The 16,979-nt window shown below is 51.2% G+C and overlaps 7 protein-coding genes across 7 annotated transcripts in view; 3 read left to right on the top strand and 4 right to left on the bottom strand.

The window, feature by feature from the left end:
* M421DRAFT_267667 (uncharacterized protein) overlaps positions 1 to 211 on the top strand; it is a 1,660-nt gene extending 1,449 nt beyond the window's left edge. The window contains exon 5 of the mRNA XM_033588757.1: positions 22 to 211. Coding sequence (XP_033445302.1) covers positions 22 to 133 — 112 coding nt within the window. The 3' untranslated portion in view covers positions 134 to 211. The remainder of the gene's footprint in view (positions 1 to 21) is intronic.
* Positions 212 to 1,011: 800 nt separating this feature from the next.
* Positions 1,012 to 1,888, top strand: M421DRAFT_424271 (uncharacterized protein). The gene is made up of 3 exons (XM_033593702.1): positions 1,012 to 1,536; positions 1,684 to 1,741; positions 1,798 to 1,888. The coding sequence occupies exons 1-2, from the start codon at positions 1,352 to 1,354 to the stop codon at positions 1,727 to 1,729; spliced, it is 231 nt and encodes a 76-aa protein (XP_033445303.1). The 5' UTR covers positions 1,012 to 1,351; the 3' UTR covers positions 1,730 to 1,741; positions 1,798 to 1,888.
* A 652-nt stretch (positions 1,889 to 2,540) lies between these two features.
* M421DRAFT_70940 (uncharacterized protein) lies at positions 2,541 to 4,538 on the top strand (the record flags this gene model as incomplete). The annotated part of the gene is made up of 2 exons (XM_033596751.1): positions 2,541 to 3,977; positions 4,074 to 4,538. The coding sequence occupies 2 exons, from the start codon at positions 2,541 to 2,543 to the stop codon at positions 4,536 to 4,538; spliced, it is 1,902 nt and encodes a 633-aa protein (XP_033445304.1).
* A 145-nt stretch (positions 4,539 to 4,683) lies between these two features.
* On the bottom strand, positions 4,684 to 5,916 carry M421DRAFT_103432 (uncharacterized protein; the record flags this gene model as incomplete). Its single annotated transcript, XM_033586903.1, has 1 exon — positions 4,684 to 5,916. The coding sequence occupies one exon, from the start codon at positions 5,914 to 5,916 to the stop codon at positions 4,684 to 4,686; it is 1,233 nt and encodes a 410-aa protein (XP_033445305.1).
* A 2,664-nt stretch (positions 5,917 to 8,580) lies between these two features.
* M421DRAFT_401026 (uncharacterized protein) lies at positions 8,581 to 9,662 on the bottom strand (the record flags this gene model as incomplete). The annotated part of the gene is made up of 1 exon (XM_033590214.1): positions 8,581 to 9,662. One exon carries the CDS (start codon positions 9,660 to 9,662, stop codon positions 8,664 to 8,666), a length of 999 nt encoding a protein of 332 aa, XP_033445306.1. The 3' UTR covers positions 8,581 to 8,663.
* A 546-nt stretch (positions 9,663 to 10,208) lies between these two features.
* Positions 10,209 to 11,332, bottom strand: M421DRAFT_401028 (uncharacterized protein; the record flags this gene model as incomplete). The annotated part of the gene is made up of 3 exons (XM_033590215.1): positions 10,209 to 10,738; positions 10,839 to 11,148; positions 11,273 to 11,332. The coding sequence occupies 3 exons, from the start codon at positions 11,330 to 11,332 to the stop codon at positions 10,317 to 10,319; spliced, it is 792 nt and encodes a 263-aa protein (XP_033445307.1). The 3' UTR covers positions 10,209 to 10,316.
* Positions 11,308 to 13,813, bottom strand: M421DRAFT_424276 (uncharacterized protein). Its single transcript, XM_033593703.1, has 3 exons — positions 13,436 to 13,813; positions 12,209 to 13,376; positions 11,308 to 12,158 (listed from the first exon to the last, which is right to left on the bottom strand). The coding sequence occupies exons 1-3, from the start codon at positions 13,682 to 13,684 to the stop codon at positions 11,572 to 11,574; spliced, it is 2,004 nt and encodes a 667-aa protein (XP_033445308.1). The 5' UTR covers positions 13,685 to 13,813; the 3' UTR covers positions 11,308 to 11,571.
* Between the last annotated feature and the right edge of the window lie 3,166 nt (positions 13,814 to 16,979).

Here is a 16,979-nt window from a genome sequence, read left to right on the forward strand (position 1 = left end):
CAAACGGCAACCAGAACGCAGCAAACGGCAACCAGAACGCAGCAAACGGCAACCAGAATGCAGCAAACGGCAACCAGAACGCAGCAAACGGCAACACCCAGAACGCAGGCAACGCGAACCAGAACGCAGCTAATGGAGGTAATGCTAATGCCGGCAACGGACGAGGCGGACGAGGAGGCAACGCTGGAGGCAACGGTCGTGGAAACAAGCGCTCTTCCAGCGTCAAGTTCCTCCGCAGATTCCTCGCATGAGACATGAGCACACAACGACAAGACATCGAGCTGAAAGTTAGAGGCACTTCGCAGGCAGACTGACTGCTTCAGGCGCCCTGGCAGGCTTGTTTTCCTTTCCCCTGCTGCAGGCTGAGCCTGAGTGGTTTGTAGATTTATAGATACCCACATGAAAGCATGCGTGCATATCAACACAGCTCCCATTTCGTGAGTCGCGGCCGTCAGCTCGAAGATAGCCAGAGAAAGGTGGAAACTGTGGGTCGACGTCGCTCGTGACAGACGCTAGATGATGAACAGCGGGTAGGTAGCGCCGCCTGTCGTAGGCCTCACATCTCAAGGCCGACACCAAGACCTGTTTCGACGCAGAAGCCCGTGAGTACCTCACGCTACATAATGTCGTGCCTCAGACAGACTACAAATCCCGCCGCAAACGCCGCTCCATCCAATCAGAAAACCGACAATAACGCTGACACCCGTGCGCGCTGAAACACGGCCTTTGACGGGCACGCAATCGCTCGCAAGCACCCTGCAAGTGTCGTGATCGCCTGCTCCCCAATCCACCCACGCAGCGCCTTAGTCGCGCCTCCACCTGACGTTTGCCTGCCAATATTGAATGCAGCAGGCGGTAGCGGGCTTGGCCTTTGACGTTGACAGTCGTGATCGCACGAGAGTGGGCTGATCCGACCTCGAAGCGGGAATTTCTTGCCGAAGTTGTTCGCAGATGTGTGTGTCGGAGCATATAATTGCATTCAACCTCTCCCGATGCGAGCGCCTCTGTGAAGCATACTCCCGTAATTGGATTGTCAGGCCAGCATTCCAAGCACTCAATCAGCGCGGCAGGTCAAGACGGTGCAGCCTTGTTCGTGCAAGAGGAGCTCCTCCGAACACCTTGTGAAGCGCAGCCCTACGATCGCCTGACTCAGGGACCACTTTGCATCATCGCCCGCGCTAGAACGTGAGCACCCTTACCCTTGCTGAGACATAAAGCACGCCGTCCGCCGTGAGCCCGTCGTTGCACTATTCACATCTATTCAGCCTCCGCCCGAGCACAAGATCGCCCAAGTTCCCCAAGACAAAAGCGGCTTGCATCGTGGAGATTGAGCAGATATAATATACGCACAATGGCCTTGTCAACACACGCCCTCGCCTCCATCCGTCGGTACTCGACTTCCCTACCGCGCGACCCGCACTACCGCCTCAAAGCCACTCTTGCAACAGGCTACGTTGTATCGGCGCTCGCACTGCCGTTTGTGCCGCCGCTGCTTGAGACCCGAAGGGCGAAGGCAGATGGAAGTTATCTGACGAGGTGAGTGACTAGATCTTGCACAGTGTACTCTGGAGCTCGTGCAGCTGCAGTTGTAGTCTACAGCGTCGGAAGAAGACTTACCCGACCAATCACATCGAGCCTTGAGGGATGCGCGTGAGATTCAGGAACGGCGCTAATGCTGTGCAGGGAGAATGTGTATTGCTCGAGCCAGTTCCATCAGTGTGCGCGGTGAGTGCGGAGATGGGTGAGTACCTCCACAATGAAGTATCTCTCTCAGAGTTGGTGCTGACACCGATGCAGTCTGCACATATTTCATCACATGTCTTTCTTCATTTGCATCAATCGTTTCATCATACCCGGCGCTTTTGGTTTGGCCTTTGGCGTTTGCATGTCCCTTGAGGACCGCATGGTTGGCGTTCTGCATCTTTCCAAGGTTGCATACACATCTGCAGGTTCTACCTGACTGTACGCAGCAATGTCAATTCCACCTTCAAACCTACTCATCTGCCCGCATGCACTTCATGATTCTATTGCTAGCATCGCAGACTATGGCGATTGCGTAGTGTCTTGATGCCCCGCACAACATTGAGATGGCAAGGCTTTCTGTGTATGCCGTGATTGCAAGGACACCAGCGGCAGAGTGCAGAGCAGACTCCGAGATGAGAGTCGGCAGATTGAGTGAAATACTCACAGCTGGTAGTGAATGCTGCTGCCTGGTGCCGGGTTGGTGCAGACGCGTACCGCGGTGCATGCTGGTGCGGATCGCGGACCTGCAGCAAACGTCATTGGCCCGAGCACCTGCCGCTCCCCACATGTAAAAGGTTTCGCCCCACATATGAAAGGTTCCACCCCATATGTGAAAGGTTCCGCTCCATATGTGAAAGGTTCCGCTCCATATGTGAAAGGTTCCGCTCCATATGTGAAAAGTTCCGCTCCACCATAGATGTCCGCGATCTTCAACGCGACGTCAACGCGCAACCGAAATCTGAATACTCGACCACTTCAGAACCTCGACCACTCCAACCACCGCCACCGCAGCTGCCATGGGCTCGAGTCTGCTCGGCAGCATCGACCATCGGCTGCCCAATGAGCTGACCCTCGCCGTCGTCCAGCAACTCGCCAATGATAACCGCACATTATGTACCCTCGCGCAGACCTGTCGCGGGCTCCAGCGGCTCACCGAAGAGCACATCTACAAAAACATCAAGCTGCGATCCGTCAGGGACCTCCAGCGCATCATTTCTGCCTTCGTTGCCCGCCATGAGCGAGTCCGCGCCGTGCACACACTCAAGATCCTGTACCGATGGACCGACCACCTGCAAGTGAGCCTGGAGCGGCGCAAGGCCTTCAACGAGTGCGTTGCCCAGATGGTGAACCTACGCGAATGGCATATCGAGAGCCCATACGACAACTTCAAGTGGGAAAAGGGCGGCCACGAGTGGGTCGAGGGCGACATGGAGCGCTTCAGGCAGGCGTTGGAGAAGGCGTGCGTCGACGGCGCGCAGGAGAAGGAACGCTTCGCGCAGGATCGGAGCCTGTACAGGACCATGCAGCGGACAGTGGGGCTGGCGCAGCTGGAGTCGCTTACGATACACTCGCACGGCGCGCATGCCGACTTTTGGGAGCTGGATGGCTTCCACTGCCTCTTCCGCCATCCTAGTCTGCGCTACCTGCACGTTTCTTGTGTGACGTTTCCAACGACTTTGGAGGTGCTCGGGCCGCACCAGAGGACCACACCGCTCACGACCCTCATCTTCGACGAGTGCAATCTGGAGACCACCAGCCTGCAGCAAATCTTGAGCACACCTGAGAAGCTCAGGCGTCTTACGATCGGAGAGAACGTCTTCAACATCGACCGAAGCGTCGAGTTGTCGCCGAAGCTATCTCCGCACCCCCTTGAGGCACTTCAGGCTCTCGCGCCTGTCGCGCACTCGCTTGAGACGCTGGTCCATCTGGATTCGAAATGGCGGCTCAACCCAGAGAATCACCACATCGCTCGTCAACGCATCACAGGCGACGGCATGCGCCAGTTCCACTCGCTGAAAACGCTCGAGTGCGATACAGGCTCCTTTCTGCATGAGGCGATCGTTATGAACCACGACCTTTGTCCACCCAACCTCGCTACACTGGTCGTGCGGCGCCATTTCCTCGTCGCCGAGAATTTCTTCGACTACCTCCCAGATGTGGGAATCTACGCTACTCTTCCATCGCTCGACACTCTCGAGCTCAAGCAGTCCGCCGCCTCGTTCAACAACGTGTCAACCGCCGAATACATCTGCGAGCCTGACCGCCTGCGCAATCGACATGCGTACGGCTACGCCCTATTCAAGAGCGATATCAACTTCAAAGTCAGTATCGAGCTTGGTCGCGGCTCCTCGCTCATCCCGCCCTACCTGCATGGCGAGCCAGTTCCAGAAGTCCGCTGCTTGTACGACGCCTCCCACGTCGGCTTCAGACGGCGCATCAACAATGACCCTATGGTTCATAACGACCCTCGGTACGAGCCAAAGCACATGTTGAAACCTTTCCATCCCTTCAGTGCGCGGCACATGGAATTCGAGCCGTCTCTGCACGAGCCTACAGAATCGGCCCCCACCTCCACGGACCCCAACCTGCCTGAAACCGACCAGCTCTCCTCCGTCGACATCGCCCGTCTTACAAACGAATGCGCACGCCTTCTCGACCGGATGAAGGAGCGCTTCACGCGCGGCTGGGGCCTGAATCGCGTAGGCGATCCCGACGATCCCGACATCGACTTGCCGCTCTCAGACCTCGACGACGATTTCGAAGGCACCGACGAAGAGACGGACAGCGATTTCGAAGCCATGATTGCTGACTTGCAGAATGACGGCGACGAAGACGCGTTTCTGCAGTTTATTGAGCATATGCAAGAACAGGGCATAGTAATCCAAATGGGCAGTGACGATGAAGAGGACGGAAATGCCGATGATGAAGACTTTGTGGACGCAGAAGAGGAGATCGATACGGATTGGGAGGACGCGGAAGATGATCTGGAGGAACATGACACTGACCATAATTGAGCACTGGTATATTGATCTACATAAGGAAAGTCGACAGCGCACAGTGCGAAGCAATGAGGAATTGATGCTCGTAACGCATTGAAATAAACGACATGCTCGATCATGGCTCGACACCTACTGCCATTCCCACCCATCTTCGCAAGCCCTAGTCATCCGTGTCCATCTCTTCGCCGCAAGACGCTTGTGCAAGATTCTTTAAAGCGCTCAGCGCCTCCTGCCGCGCCTGCTCGTTCGGCCAACACATCTCGATCACAACCTTATCGCCTCTCTGCCTCAGCGCTCTCGGCACCGGCAGATTATTTCCTTCTCCGTCGACGTGGCCATACAGGACAAAGTCCAGGTAGTACTTTTGCACATCCAGGCCCCTCCTAATGCCCTCCGTGATCACCATGTCGACCGCACTCTCCATCCTCTTCCCATCCATATGCCATCCTTCTCTCGACAACAGTCCCCAAAACTCCTCCGGCACACCGTTGTCGATCTCGTCGTCGAGCCAGGGATGCGTATCTAGGTCGAGGTCCTCGCTCAGGTAGGTGCGCACCAGGATTTCCGTCGCTTTATCGTAATCCAATGTCATCTCGCCCGTCAACACCTTGTACAGCATCCCCAACCCCTTCTGCGTAAGCAGCATATGACTCAACTCCCCAATGCCGTTCCCCAGCACCGGATCACTAAACCGCATATCCAGCTTGACCAAGAACAGCTGGAGCACAAGTATCTCCTGATCGCTCCAGATGCTCGCGTCCTGCAGGAACGCCTCCCTGACCGCCGTCGCCGTGCACTCCATAATCCCCCAGAACTTACACAGCACCGCGAACCCCACTGCCGGGACCCTCAACCCCTCCACCGCCAGCCTCGTCAGAATCCCCCGCACAACCCGCTGGCGGTGCAGAACCATCCCCACCCAGCGGAACCCGGGCACGTCGCGCGCCAGCCACGCCCGCCCGTCCATAGGCCGCAGCATCGGGTCCGAGATGCACAGCTCCGGGTACAGGACCCACGCGAAGATGCGCGACGCGACGGGCGCGTGGTATAGCGCGTACTCGTGGATCAGCGACACGGAGTACTTGTTCAGCCGGTAGTGGAATTCCTTGTCGATGGCGTACAGCGCCACGAGTGAGCCGTACGGCACCCGGATGCAGAACTGGAAGAAGAGGTTTGGGTGCCGCAGCAGCGACTTGTAGGCGTTGAAGGGCGCGTGCGGACCGCTGACGGAGCGGTACCCGCTGGAAAGGTTGCTGGACGAGGGCAAGGACGGTGTTGCGGCCGTGGTTGGTGGTTCTGCTTCGATGCCCCACACGCTGGCGGCGACGTTGCGGTGGCGGTGGTGGTGTCGGCGGAGGATGCGCGGCGCGCTGAATTCAGGTACGGATGGCATGGGGTAAGTCGGTGTGGTGGGTGAGAAGTCCGCGGTGCGCTTTTGGCCCTGGGAATAGTCCATGGTGATGTACGGCCGGCAGTGACTTTGTGGTTGGGATTGCTGTTTGCTGATATTCGGAGCGAGGGGATTGTGGGAAGAGTGTGTGTCGAACTTGTGGAGAGTCAGACAAGTGCTAGTCGAGGAGGTTAGGCAGCAAGCGGGGCAGCAGGTGAAAGAGGCTCTCGTCGTACCATAGTAAGCAGATGCTATGCTCACTCGGTTCATACACAGACCCGTTACATAGCTTTGATATGTTCACGCGGGCTCGAAGTTCCCCCGATATTCTCCACCTTCGACAAAGTCCCACTGGTAGCCTGTAGGGTATCCTAGCATAGCGAAGCCCGACAGCTTAATGTCATGTTTCGCTTTGCGCGGACTCTTGATGTCAATTTTGTCTTCGTCACCGGAACCTAATCTCACAAATCGGCCGTCGGCAAAGTCTTTTAGTTCTTGTGGGATGTAAAAGCCGGGCTTATAAGGGAAATTTTAGCGTTTGCTACCGACTTCATCCAACAGGAGCTATGTGTCTTCTTTTTCAGATCTAGGTCAGGATCAGTAACGCCCAGGCTAAACGTGAGCATTCCCTGTGAGTACGACCGGATGTTTATAAGAAACGCCGTGCTGGTGGCCGGGCTGAGTATGGAGATATTGCATAATATACTGCACCAACTGAACATTTCCTTGGAGGCTTCGACGTGGGAGGGAGTTTGCAAAACTCGGGTTCAACCATCTTCAGTGGAATCGAGGGATCTGGAGATGACCGGTTGGCATAGTGATAGACTGTGATCTAGTCATCTTCATCTGCAACAGCATTTCTCGAGTCTGAACACATAACAGTGAGTGACAGAATGGCTCGATAGCTGGGACGAGCCGAGGCGCCATGGTCTCCGATTGAATCTTGTGACCGTCCGCAAGCTGATCGATTTGAAGCAGCCGCCATCGCCACCGGACGAAGCAGCCATTCCAGGCACAGGTGGGCAGTTCAATTTTTGACGTTATCCAAGCCTTCATCACGGGTTAGACGTCATCGATGGGCAAAGTCGGTCTACGCATGCAGAGTGAGCCTCCGTACAACGATGTTGATGCCGCTGCGGAGCGTCTTTTGGAAGGTCCTCTGTCTTCAGCTTTTTGCTCATCTAGATCGATCAGCAACGTCTATATCTATTGTTATAGAGAAAGTGCTGGATATCAGGGGCAAGTACCGCGTATGTCAATGGCCCAGTGGCCAACGCGGGCAGTGTTTAGGTGCGACGCGGGCCACAAGCGAAGGAGCATGTACACTGCGTCTGTCCTTCGAAACTCGGACACGTACAGTGTCGACTCGCAGCTACTATGAGGGTGGTCGATATTCTTGAAGGCTCCGACGAGCTCTGGGCGTCGCGATTCGTGTACACTGTGGCCAAAGGTGGGCGCAGGATGCAGAACCTCGTAGATGTATGAGACTTTCCACAACGATCTTCACCAATATCGCAATTCGATGATAGCTTTGGGGAACATGATCCGCTGTAATGCTGTGTCTAGTCAGTAGTGACGCGGAGGAGCGTTGTGTTGAAGCCTGTCCACAGGACTTGTCCTCATCAACTATCGCGTCCCGAGGCGCGTTGATGTCATCCCCATGTATCAACTTCCACGTTGCAAGCACACCTGTACATTTGCCAATATCGACGGAGCCATAGTATAGGATCTTTACTTCTAGTGATCTCGAGCAACGCGAACTACATACGGTTTACTTGCTGGATACAACGGTCAGCATTCACCCGCAATTAGACTATGGTTGCTTGTGCGCACAAGGAATACCAGACCGTACCTGACACCTGGCACGTGCTGCGTCACTCATTCAACAGGCACTCGGGAATGATCATAGGGCATCCCTGCTGTTGTTGATGCTGATTATGCTGAATTACTACAATATCGATATTCGCGAACCAGTAGCCTCTCCCGGCCGATGCCCCACTCGACGCTAGCCGCAAATCCGCCGAGAAATCTCTGCACGCTGTATCGCGACCTTGTTCACAGCCAATCTGGGCGATGTTTCTGGATTATTGATCGAGACGCGAGCCATGTTAATATCGGGATTATATTTGTTTTTACAACTCAATCTTTCATCGTTCAGATCAATAAAATCTGGCCTAATGGCCCAATGGCAAGGCGCTTGACTACGATCATTCAGTAATCAAGAGATTCCAGGTTGTGAGTTTTACCCATCATCAATCAGGTTGGCCTGTATTCGAAAACTAACTGAATATTCAGCGACCCCTGGTTAGGTCATAAAATAATCTTTTTGCGCGCAGCCTCAGTTGTAGAGGGGCCTTGAGTTTAGCATGAGTTCTGGTATCTGTCAGAGAACAGTCTTGACGCTGGTTCGACCCTTGGTTAGGTCATTTTTTTTCATTGCACTACCTTTCTTCCTGCCTGTTTGTGCATCTGTGACCACGAAGAGTGCGATAGTGGCAGATTGCCTTCTCACCAGACCTGAATCTAGCCCTGGATTGCCAGAAATGTATGTGGTAAATACGGAGAGCGCATCATCACGAGTCTAAACCTGGCTTGTAGTGCTTTGATACATTGGGTATGTTTCCTTCCCTTCATTCTACCTCATTGCCATCTTTCCAAACCGAATCACTTCACCTTGCTCTCGATCTAAGCCGCGCGTCCGCAGAATATCCCAGCATCCGCTTCGCCTCCATGCAGAGTTATCAGCCCATTTAAAGCCGCTGATTGGCATTCATACTCGTCAGTGCACAACTGGCAGTTCCAGCCCTCCTCGCATCCTTGCGATGACGGTGACAGGTCTCCAATGCTTCATTCTCTTTATCTTCATACCAAAGACGCATAGCTTCAACATAGCCGACATCGCGTGGGAACGAGCAGTGCTTGTCAACAGACACCAGTTTCCCGGCTCCGATTCCCACCGGCTCCTCTTTCTTCTGCTCAAACTCCTCGTCGTGGGGCCTAATGTCATTGTTGGCCGCCTCGATGTTCACCTCGAGGAGTGTGCGGCGACTGCGTCGGGTGCTGATAGTTTCTCGAGAGACTTTTGAGGCTGTGTCATCAAAGCTCAGAGTCGATGGTAACAGAATCTTGCTGGGGCTTGGTGATAGAGTAATGGTAGAAGTTTGTCGATCCTGTGTGTTTGTCGCTTCAACTGAAAGCGAGGGCGAAGGTGACGGCGGGTTCATGCGCAACGGGTGTATGCCGGTGTCAAGACCACGGCGGAGGCTTCCAGTGAGGCTGACTGAGGGTGGCTTGGGAATTGTGTACTCGTGTCGCGACGGCGTAACGGACTGAATGTGATGACTGGAGGTATTTCCTGAGGGCCTCCGAGCCGAATTCACATCATTATGCGAACTGAAGATGTCATCCACCGCATCGTCTTCGTTCACGCGCTCTGATATCCAGCCACCGAAAGTCGATACTGTGGCAATACTTAAAGGCGAAATGGGCGGTACGCGAGACGGGGAATTGAAGATATCTGCTCGATCTAGCCTATAGGGCGAGGGTGCAGTAGTTCTGCTACTGTCACTATTCCGTCGCGACTGGGTCGCTGAAGTTCGTTCTCTCCTGGGCGTGACCGATGTAGACAGGACTGGCACGTTGCTAACACCCCATTCCTCCACAGGCTTCGAGAAGCTCGATAAAGCGCGAATGATACCGTTGCGGTGCTTCGTTGGCGTTGGCGACGCTTCAGAACGTGCGTGCGACATTGCTGATATTTTTCGAGAGTCACGTATTGGGATGGAGGGTGGAAGTAGGTATAAATAATATTTATAACAGCGATTGCAGGGTGAAAGTCTTGACGAAAGAAGCGAAAGGCAACTTTTGGCGATTCATCTTCACTTTCACCTCTATGGCTTAGCGAGCTACCTTGACCAGCGGGCCCTTGAGGCCATCACGAATGTGGTGTATCGACCCTATCACGAGTGCGATTACAACACATGATTGGCGCTCCAGAAACGCCTTGTGTCCCTTGTGTAGGCTGCCGCTCGCTTTCGTTTCAAGGCTCGCAAAAAAAAGAGATTGTATGGTCATGTATGAGCATGTATTCCTGAGATCCCTAGCTAAGCCACAGTCAAGGAGACGCACGAAAAACAGTAACCAGGCTTTGCTAGAATGTCACTCGGGATGTGATCTTACTGTCATTAGTCACAAATGATGTCACATACCAAATGCATTTCTAGTCTTTAAATATAGCATAAAATCACTCAAGACAGTCATCGCTCCTCGCAGGGCTCGTAAGATAAACTTTCATGGTCCTCAACCTCGATTTTATATGCTCCACCTTTAGTCGCGAGCCACCCGCCTTTTCTCTGCCTCTGCACGCTTGTTGAGACTCTATTGGCGGACGTCGGTACAATACACTACGATTCACTGCTGGTACTCTTCGACTCAACGATCTCTGGAGTCGCTGCGGGCGGGTGATACTCTCTAGTTGCTGACGACATGAACGTTGTAGTGAAAGAGGGCGTCGAATTACTATCAAAAATCTTGTGAGGCCAATCGAAGTCACTCGGTATGCGGGTAATCCTGGGTGGGTGGGGCGGTGACAAGGAGGACGGAGTCGTGATCACATTTGCAACCTTCTCCCCCAGCTCGATCAACTGATGCCTTATGCGGCCATGCATGCTTAATTTAGCGCGACTGCGTTTTGCTGGAGCTTGACCGGAACTTTCGAAATGAGTTCCTAGTTTGCGCTTCGTCGTGGTGGCACTTGGAGAAGATGAATTCAAGGGAACGCTCGACTCAACATAGGCTGACTCAGAAGGCAACGTATTAGGAGACGCTGCAAATGATTCAGACTGTGAAAAAGACGGCAGTGCACCTCGTGCAGTCGATTTACCTATTCCTGATGTGGTAAGTGGCAAGGGATCGCGACGACCAACCAAAAATATTGGAACTAATCACGCCAGAACTTGGACTACCCTGTGCAGACTCATTCACTATCTCAAGCTCTGAAGTAGAGACTTGGGGGATCGACTCTGTAGTTGGCCTGGACGGGTGAGTCGTCGCCGACGGCGGGGCCAAATCCTCGAGACAGTATACGTTGTCGTGTCTAGATACACGACCAGCAGCCTCATCATCAGCCGCATTATAGATGATTGCTTCGGTGGCGGTGAAGTCGCCAAATAGACCAGCTTCGTATAGCTTAGGCCACGACACAACGTTCTTGTCGATCTGAGCATCGTACAAGACCTCTTCAAGCAATAGCATGCTGCGGCTCTTGCAATACAGCACTGATTTCAGCACACAAAGTTAAAAGCTGGAGTTCACCGTCTGCGTCACTGTTCGGACGACCAGGCCAAACATGATCGCTTACGTTACCATTCTCAGCATGGATGATGGTGTCCGTATGACTCGGATTGTCAAGAGTCGGCATCGCATGAGTTTTGAGTATAGGCACTGCTGTCAGCTCTTTCTAGATGACTTGGGTGACGCCATACAATAGATCTATCTTTGAGGCGTCTCGACTCTGCGATTGCTCCGATACCGCTCATACTTGCAGTGCAGGCCTCGATCGTATTGTTTATGCCACCACGAAAGGTTTCACCACGTTCGACGCACTCAAGGACTGCCCCGTCATTGACCAAAATAGTCCTCTTCCATAAGTCTCCTCCATTACACAGCCCCAATATAGCCCCTCTCTTTTCCCTCTCTTTTCGCAATTTCCTCTACATTCAGTGCCGTTCCGTCTTTAAGCGATTTCTCTAATTCTTCCTTCCTCACGCTGCATTTTGCGCCGTAACTGCACTTGTTTCTGCCGCAATTCGCGTTCCACCAGAAGCTTTCGCCCCAACAAGTGCTTCCAACCAGCTCCAGTACCAGCACACATACGACCAGCCCAGACGTAGCGGCGACTAACTCTAGGCTATCGAGATGCGCTAATGGGAGACAGGTGATGACGATAGCCATGGCGACACGAAAGAGGAGGCGGAAGTGTTTCTTGATGCGCTGATTCGGAATCTTACGATGTGTATGCGTCCATGCGATGATTGCGAGACAAAGGAGAGAGATGCCAAGACCACCGCAGTAATACCATTGCAGACCTATCGAGATGTGATCGTCTGAACGAGGTATGGAGGTTTCAAACAGTGACTCCACCTCGGCGTCCAGACAGTCGTGGGCTCGAACCAGTACTGCGAGTGCACCAGCGCTTAGGACGAAGGACATGATGAACGGCAGGTGGATTGAGAACCAAACCATAGCTTTACACAGTGTCAGCTGAATCTCGATCAATTGTGCCATTTTGGTGTACCTGATCCCACGTGCCGTCGGATAGCATGTGTATGCAGGTTGAAGGAGTCAATCTCGAAGTATATCCAATTGAAAGTGAATGCTTGGACAAGGCCAAGCACAGCCTTGCCGAAAAAAGCATTGACACCCATCGCCGAAGAGCTTTGGTATAAGATGCCCAATACACAAGACCCAAAGACCAAAGTAACAAAAGCGTTCGTTCGCTCGATCCTGTGTTCGATATTAGTCCCTGGAAAAAACTCCAGCCGCTCTTGCCAGCTTGCGGGCAGTTTGCGTTGGAAGCCTCCAGGTCTCTGAAGTGTGATCATCAGATAGCTTCCAAAAAGATCGAACATTATTGCGGTCCAGATGAGACCCTGGCGAACGGGTTCTTCGACGTAGATACTGCCTATCCAAAGAGTTACTGGGATGAGCGCAATGATACCATTGCCGATCATGGACGCGCGGACCATCGGGATCAAGTACGCGTACCAGAACAGGCTCATGATCAGGAACAGCCTCGCAGTAACGTAAAACGCGACCAGTGGCGTATATGTGTGCTCGAACGCGTCCACCATGTTTGTCGTGAAGCCAAGCAAACATGTCAGGATGAACAGTACGCTGCAGCGCCGTAGAACGTCGTCGCTGTCGAACCACGAGATGAGTAAACTGATATCGCTCCAAAATTTCCAGCCCATGATAAATGTGATGACAAAGTGGAGCAGTGATTGCCCATTTGGATGCTCGGCTGCGGTGTCACCCGTAATCGCGATAATACCAACATAGAAAAGGTCGATAAACAGCTCGTAACTAGCGACTTCCTGTGCCTCTCGCGCGCGCCAAAGAAGTCCCTTGTGAAAGTATTGGCGCACAATGGGCTTTTGATAGAAGCGCATTGTCTCGCCGAGCTTCAGGTCAGCGTGCCATGTTTCTTTGTCAAAATTTGAGTCACTAGTCGAGGAGCCATCTTCATCGCTATAATCCCTGGTACGCAGATGCGCAGAATAGCCATACTTCGAGAAATTTGCATCAAGTCGCACAGCGTGCTCGCTGATCATATGGAGTTCAGAGGAAAGGGCGCCAAGTTCGCGGAACACATGTTCGAACTCAGCAGCAAGGTCTGGGTACTCTTCCTTGAGCTGGCGATGCCGCTCTTCATGATGAGAATGAGTATCGCGAAGGGCTTCGATCTTGGTTTCCGCAGGTCAGTCCGAGTGCGTTGCACATACGATAGCGTCTGCGAACATACATGCTCAGGACTCCCATGAACGACCAGATCGAAGTTGTCCTGCTCGTTCAGGCGCAATGTCTGGCCCATCCGGCGAGCCTCATCTGGATTCCCTGCGACGTGCACTTGCCTCCCATCTGGAAGGAGTAGGTGCCTGATCCTTCTTCCAGCACCGTCTAAGTGGTGATGGTGATGATGATGTTGGTGTCCAGGCGTTGTACTAGCCGGTGTCTCGGCGCCATCGATCAGGGTTGCTGGCGTTAAAGCCATAGCAGCGGTCAAAAAAATGATAAGATATGCATGAAGAACGCGGCGGCTCTGCCTATTTGAGGCGAAAAGCACCTGTGTCCTGCGAGGGCTCGGTCATACCCAAATGCCCTCCTGCCGCGACAATGTGGCGTGCCTTATCGGTGTAGATGAGAAGGTGATTGGGCTTGACGCATCGCAAATGATGAATTAGCAGAGGTGAATAAGCACACTAGCTGCGGGGTAAGCGTCGGTGGTGCAGGCGCTAGTTTTACCAATCTCGGTTCTGCTGTTTTCGCTTTTCCACGGAATGCGCGGATTCACCAAATGCGCGCGATCGGCCCTACTAGCCCAAGCAAACATGAGGCTGTAGAGCCATCCACAATTGATGAATATAACGTACTGTGGAAGCTGAGTAGTCTCTGATCGTTGATCAAGTGTGAAGAAAGTGATCAAGTTCCTTCTTCTATCTACGGTGCTGAATGAGCAGAATATATACACCGATACTCATCCAGCTAACGTAGATTATCACCGAGCCGGCCATATCACTAAACTGGCCATTTTCTCTTAGCACGACTAACACAAGTTACTATAACTACAACTACTTACTATTAAATAGTAACCTAGTATACTGTGTGCTTGTATTAGATTTAGAAGATGTTTCTGCACCCTCCTAGCACGTTCGTGCGTTATGTCTAGTCTTGCTACAGTTCCTACAGCGCTAAACAGTTGACTAAGCTCCTAGTTGACTACCTCTACCCTAAGTCTTCTTAGATAGCTAAGCTGCTACACACGCCTTAGCAGCTACCCACGATGCTGCTGGGCCATACTTAAGTGTGCCACCATGCTAAATCTGCTTTCTCTTACGCGATTTTCTCTTAGTTATTACTGCTAATTACTCTTTAAGCTCTTGCACGCAGGCCTTAATAAGGACATTTTTGTGCAGCATCTCTTCAGCCCCTTTTACAAGCTTTAAGAACCCCTCTTATAACGTAGATTATCACCGAGCCGGCCATATCACCGAACCGGCCACTTTCTCTTGGCACAACCACCTTTTACCCCAACACAACATGCCTTAACAACAACAACTTCAGAATACTACTAGAGAAGGCAGAGTTATCCTTGCTATCTAGGCCTTCTATGCTAGCTAATTTTGCAGTATCTACAGTGCTGCTAGAGTGTTGAACGTACCTTATTAGCAGGTCTCTAATTGCCTTTACAATATTATATTTTAACTAGACGTACACACTAATTGCTAGAAACTTACTATACTAGAGGAGCAGACAATTATCTAGTATATACTTAACCTTAATTTGCGAGGATTTGCGCCCCAGCTATGTGAGGTGGCAGATATGGCTGATAAGATACTTAGTGTGCGTGGTGAAGAGCCTGTTGGCAAACTATGGGCTAGCAGGCTTGTGACGCGTTCAGACAAGCTTAAAATGGCCTTTAATTAAGCTAAGGATAGACAGAGGATACTACAGGAAGATCCTAAGATAATTAGCGCGTGGTTTAAGCTAGTAGAGGATACTTAAGTTAAGTATAGCGTTTGCAACAACAACGTGCACAACTTTAATAAAACTAGGTTCTAGATAGGCGTTGCTTTGTCTTTAAAGGTTGTAACAGGCTTAGAGAGACGTGCTCAGCCAGAGCTTGTTCAGCCAGGTGATCGCGAGTGGGTTACCGTTATCCAGAGCATCTGCGCCGCTAGGTATGCAACCCTGCCTTTCATCATCTACAAAGGACGTGTCTACATCTCTGCCTAGTATGAGGAGACAGATATACCCCACGATTAGAAGCTCTTAGTCTCTAAGAATAGTTAGACAAACAACACGCTTAGCCTTAAGTAGTTAAAGCACTTTAACACACATACAAAGACGTGTTAGGTAGGAGTGTATAGGTTGCTTATCTTAGACAGCTATAAGAGCTATCTTAACTAGGAGTTTAAGGACTATTATCTAGAGAACTAAATCCTTACTCTCTATATGCTACCTTACTTATTACACATCCTCTAGCTACTTAACATAGTCTGTTTCTTGCTATTAAAGCGCAAGTACTCCTAATATATTTAAGACTTAGCACACTAACATGTCTTCTATATTAACAAGGAAGGCTTCCTACTAGCCTTTAGGGACGTGTTCCTTAATGTGTTTATAAAGGTTAACTACTAAAAGGCCTTTAAGGTATTAGGGCTTATTCCTACTAATATGTAGGTAGTGTTAGATTGCCTTAAAGTGCAGCTGCATACCCTACTAGCAGTACCTCTACCTAAAACGCTGTGGCAATCTAAGACGCTAAGCAATACACACAAGTTTAGGTCTTAATCTAAGCTTGTAAGCAACTCCTTCTAATAATTACTAAGTGCAGCGCAAGAGGGGTTCTTAAAGCTTGTAAAAGGGGCTAAAGAGATGCTGCACAAAAACGTCCTTATTAAGGCCCGCGTGCGAGAGCTTGAAGAGCAATTAGCAGTAATAACTAAGAGAAAATCGCGTAAGAGAAAGCAGATTCAGCATGGTGGCACACTTGAGTATGGCCCAGCAGCATCGCGGGTAGCTGCTGAGGCGTGTGTAGCAGCTCAGCCATCTAAGAAGACTCAGGGTGGAGGTAGTCAACTAGGAGCTCAGTCAACTGTTTGGCGCTGTGGGAACTGTAGCAAGACTGGACACAACGCACGAACATGCCAGGAGGGTGTAGAAACATCTTCTAAATCTAATGCAAGCACGCAGTATGCTAGGTTACTATTTAATAGTAAGTAGTTGTAGTTGCAGTAACTTGTGTTAGTCGTGCTAAGAGAAAATGGCTGGTTCGGTGATATGGCTGGCTCGGTGATAATCTACGTTACTACACTTAGTAATTGTTAGAAGGAGTTGCTTACAAGCTTAGATTAAGATCTAAACTTGTGTGTATTGCTTAGTGTCTTAGATTGCTAAAGTGTTTTAGGTAGAGGTACTGCTAGTAGGGTATGCAGCTGCACTTTAAGGTAATCTAACACTACCTATATATTAGTAGGAATAAGCCCTAATGCCTTAAAGGCCTTTTAGTAGTTAATCTTTATAAATATATTAAGGAACACGTCCCTAAAGGCTAGTAGGAGGCCTTCCTTATTAATATAGAAGATGTGTTAGCATGCTAAGTCTTAAATATATTAGGAGTACTTATGCTTTAATAGCAGGAAATAGACTATATTAAGTAGCTAGAGGATATATAATAAGTAAGGTAGTATATAGAGAGTAAGGATTTAGTTCTCTAGGTAATAGTCCTTAAACTCCTAGTTAAGATAGCTCTTATAGCTATCTAAGATAAGTAACCTATACACTCC

This window comes from Didymella exigua, assembly GCF_010094145.1.
Source record: "Didymella exigua CBS 183.55 unplaced genomic scaffold M421scaffold_33, whole genome shotgun sequence".
Lineage (NCBI taxonomy): Eukaryota > Fungi > Ascomycota > Dothideomycetes > Pleosporales > Didymellaceae > Didymella > Didymella exigua.

Coding starts and splice junctions, on each gene's coding strand:
- M421DRAFT_424271 (XM_033593702.1), top strand. CDS start 1,352: ATGGCCTTGTCAACACACGCCCTCGCCTCCATCCGTCGGTACTCGACT. Junction 1,537..1,683: donor GATGGAAGTTATCTGACGAG/GTGAGTGACTAG, acceptor AATGCTGTGCAG/GGAGAATGTGTATTGCTCGA.
- M421DRAFT_424276 (XM_033593703.1), bottom strand. CDS start 13,684: ATGGCTTTAACGCCAGCAACCCTGATCGATGGCGCCGAGACACCGGCT. Junction 13,377..13,435: donor TTCATGGGAGTCCTGAGCAT/GTATGTTCGCAG, acceptor GCGGAAACCAAG/ATCGAAGCCCTTCGCGATAC. Junction 12,159..12,208: donor CCGACGGCACGTGGGATCAG/GTACACCAAAAT, acceptor CACTGTGTAAAG/CTATGGTTTGGTTCTCAATC.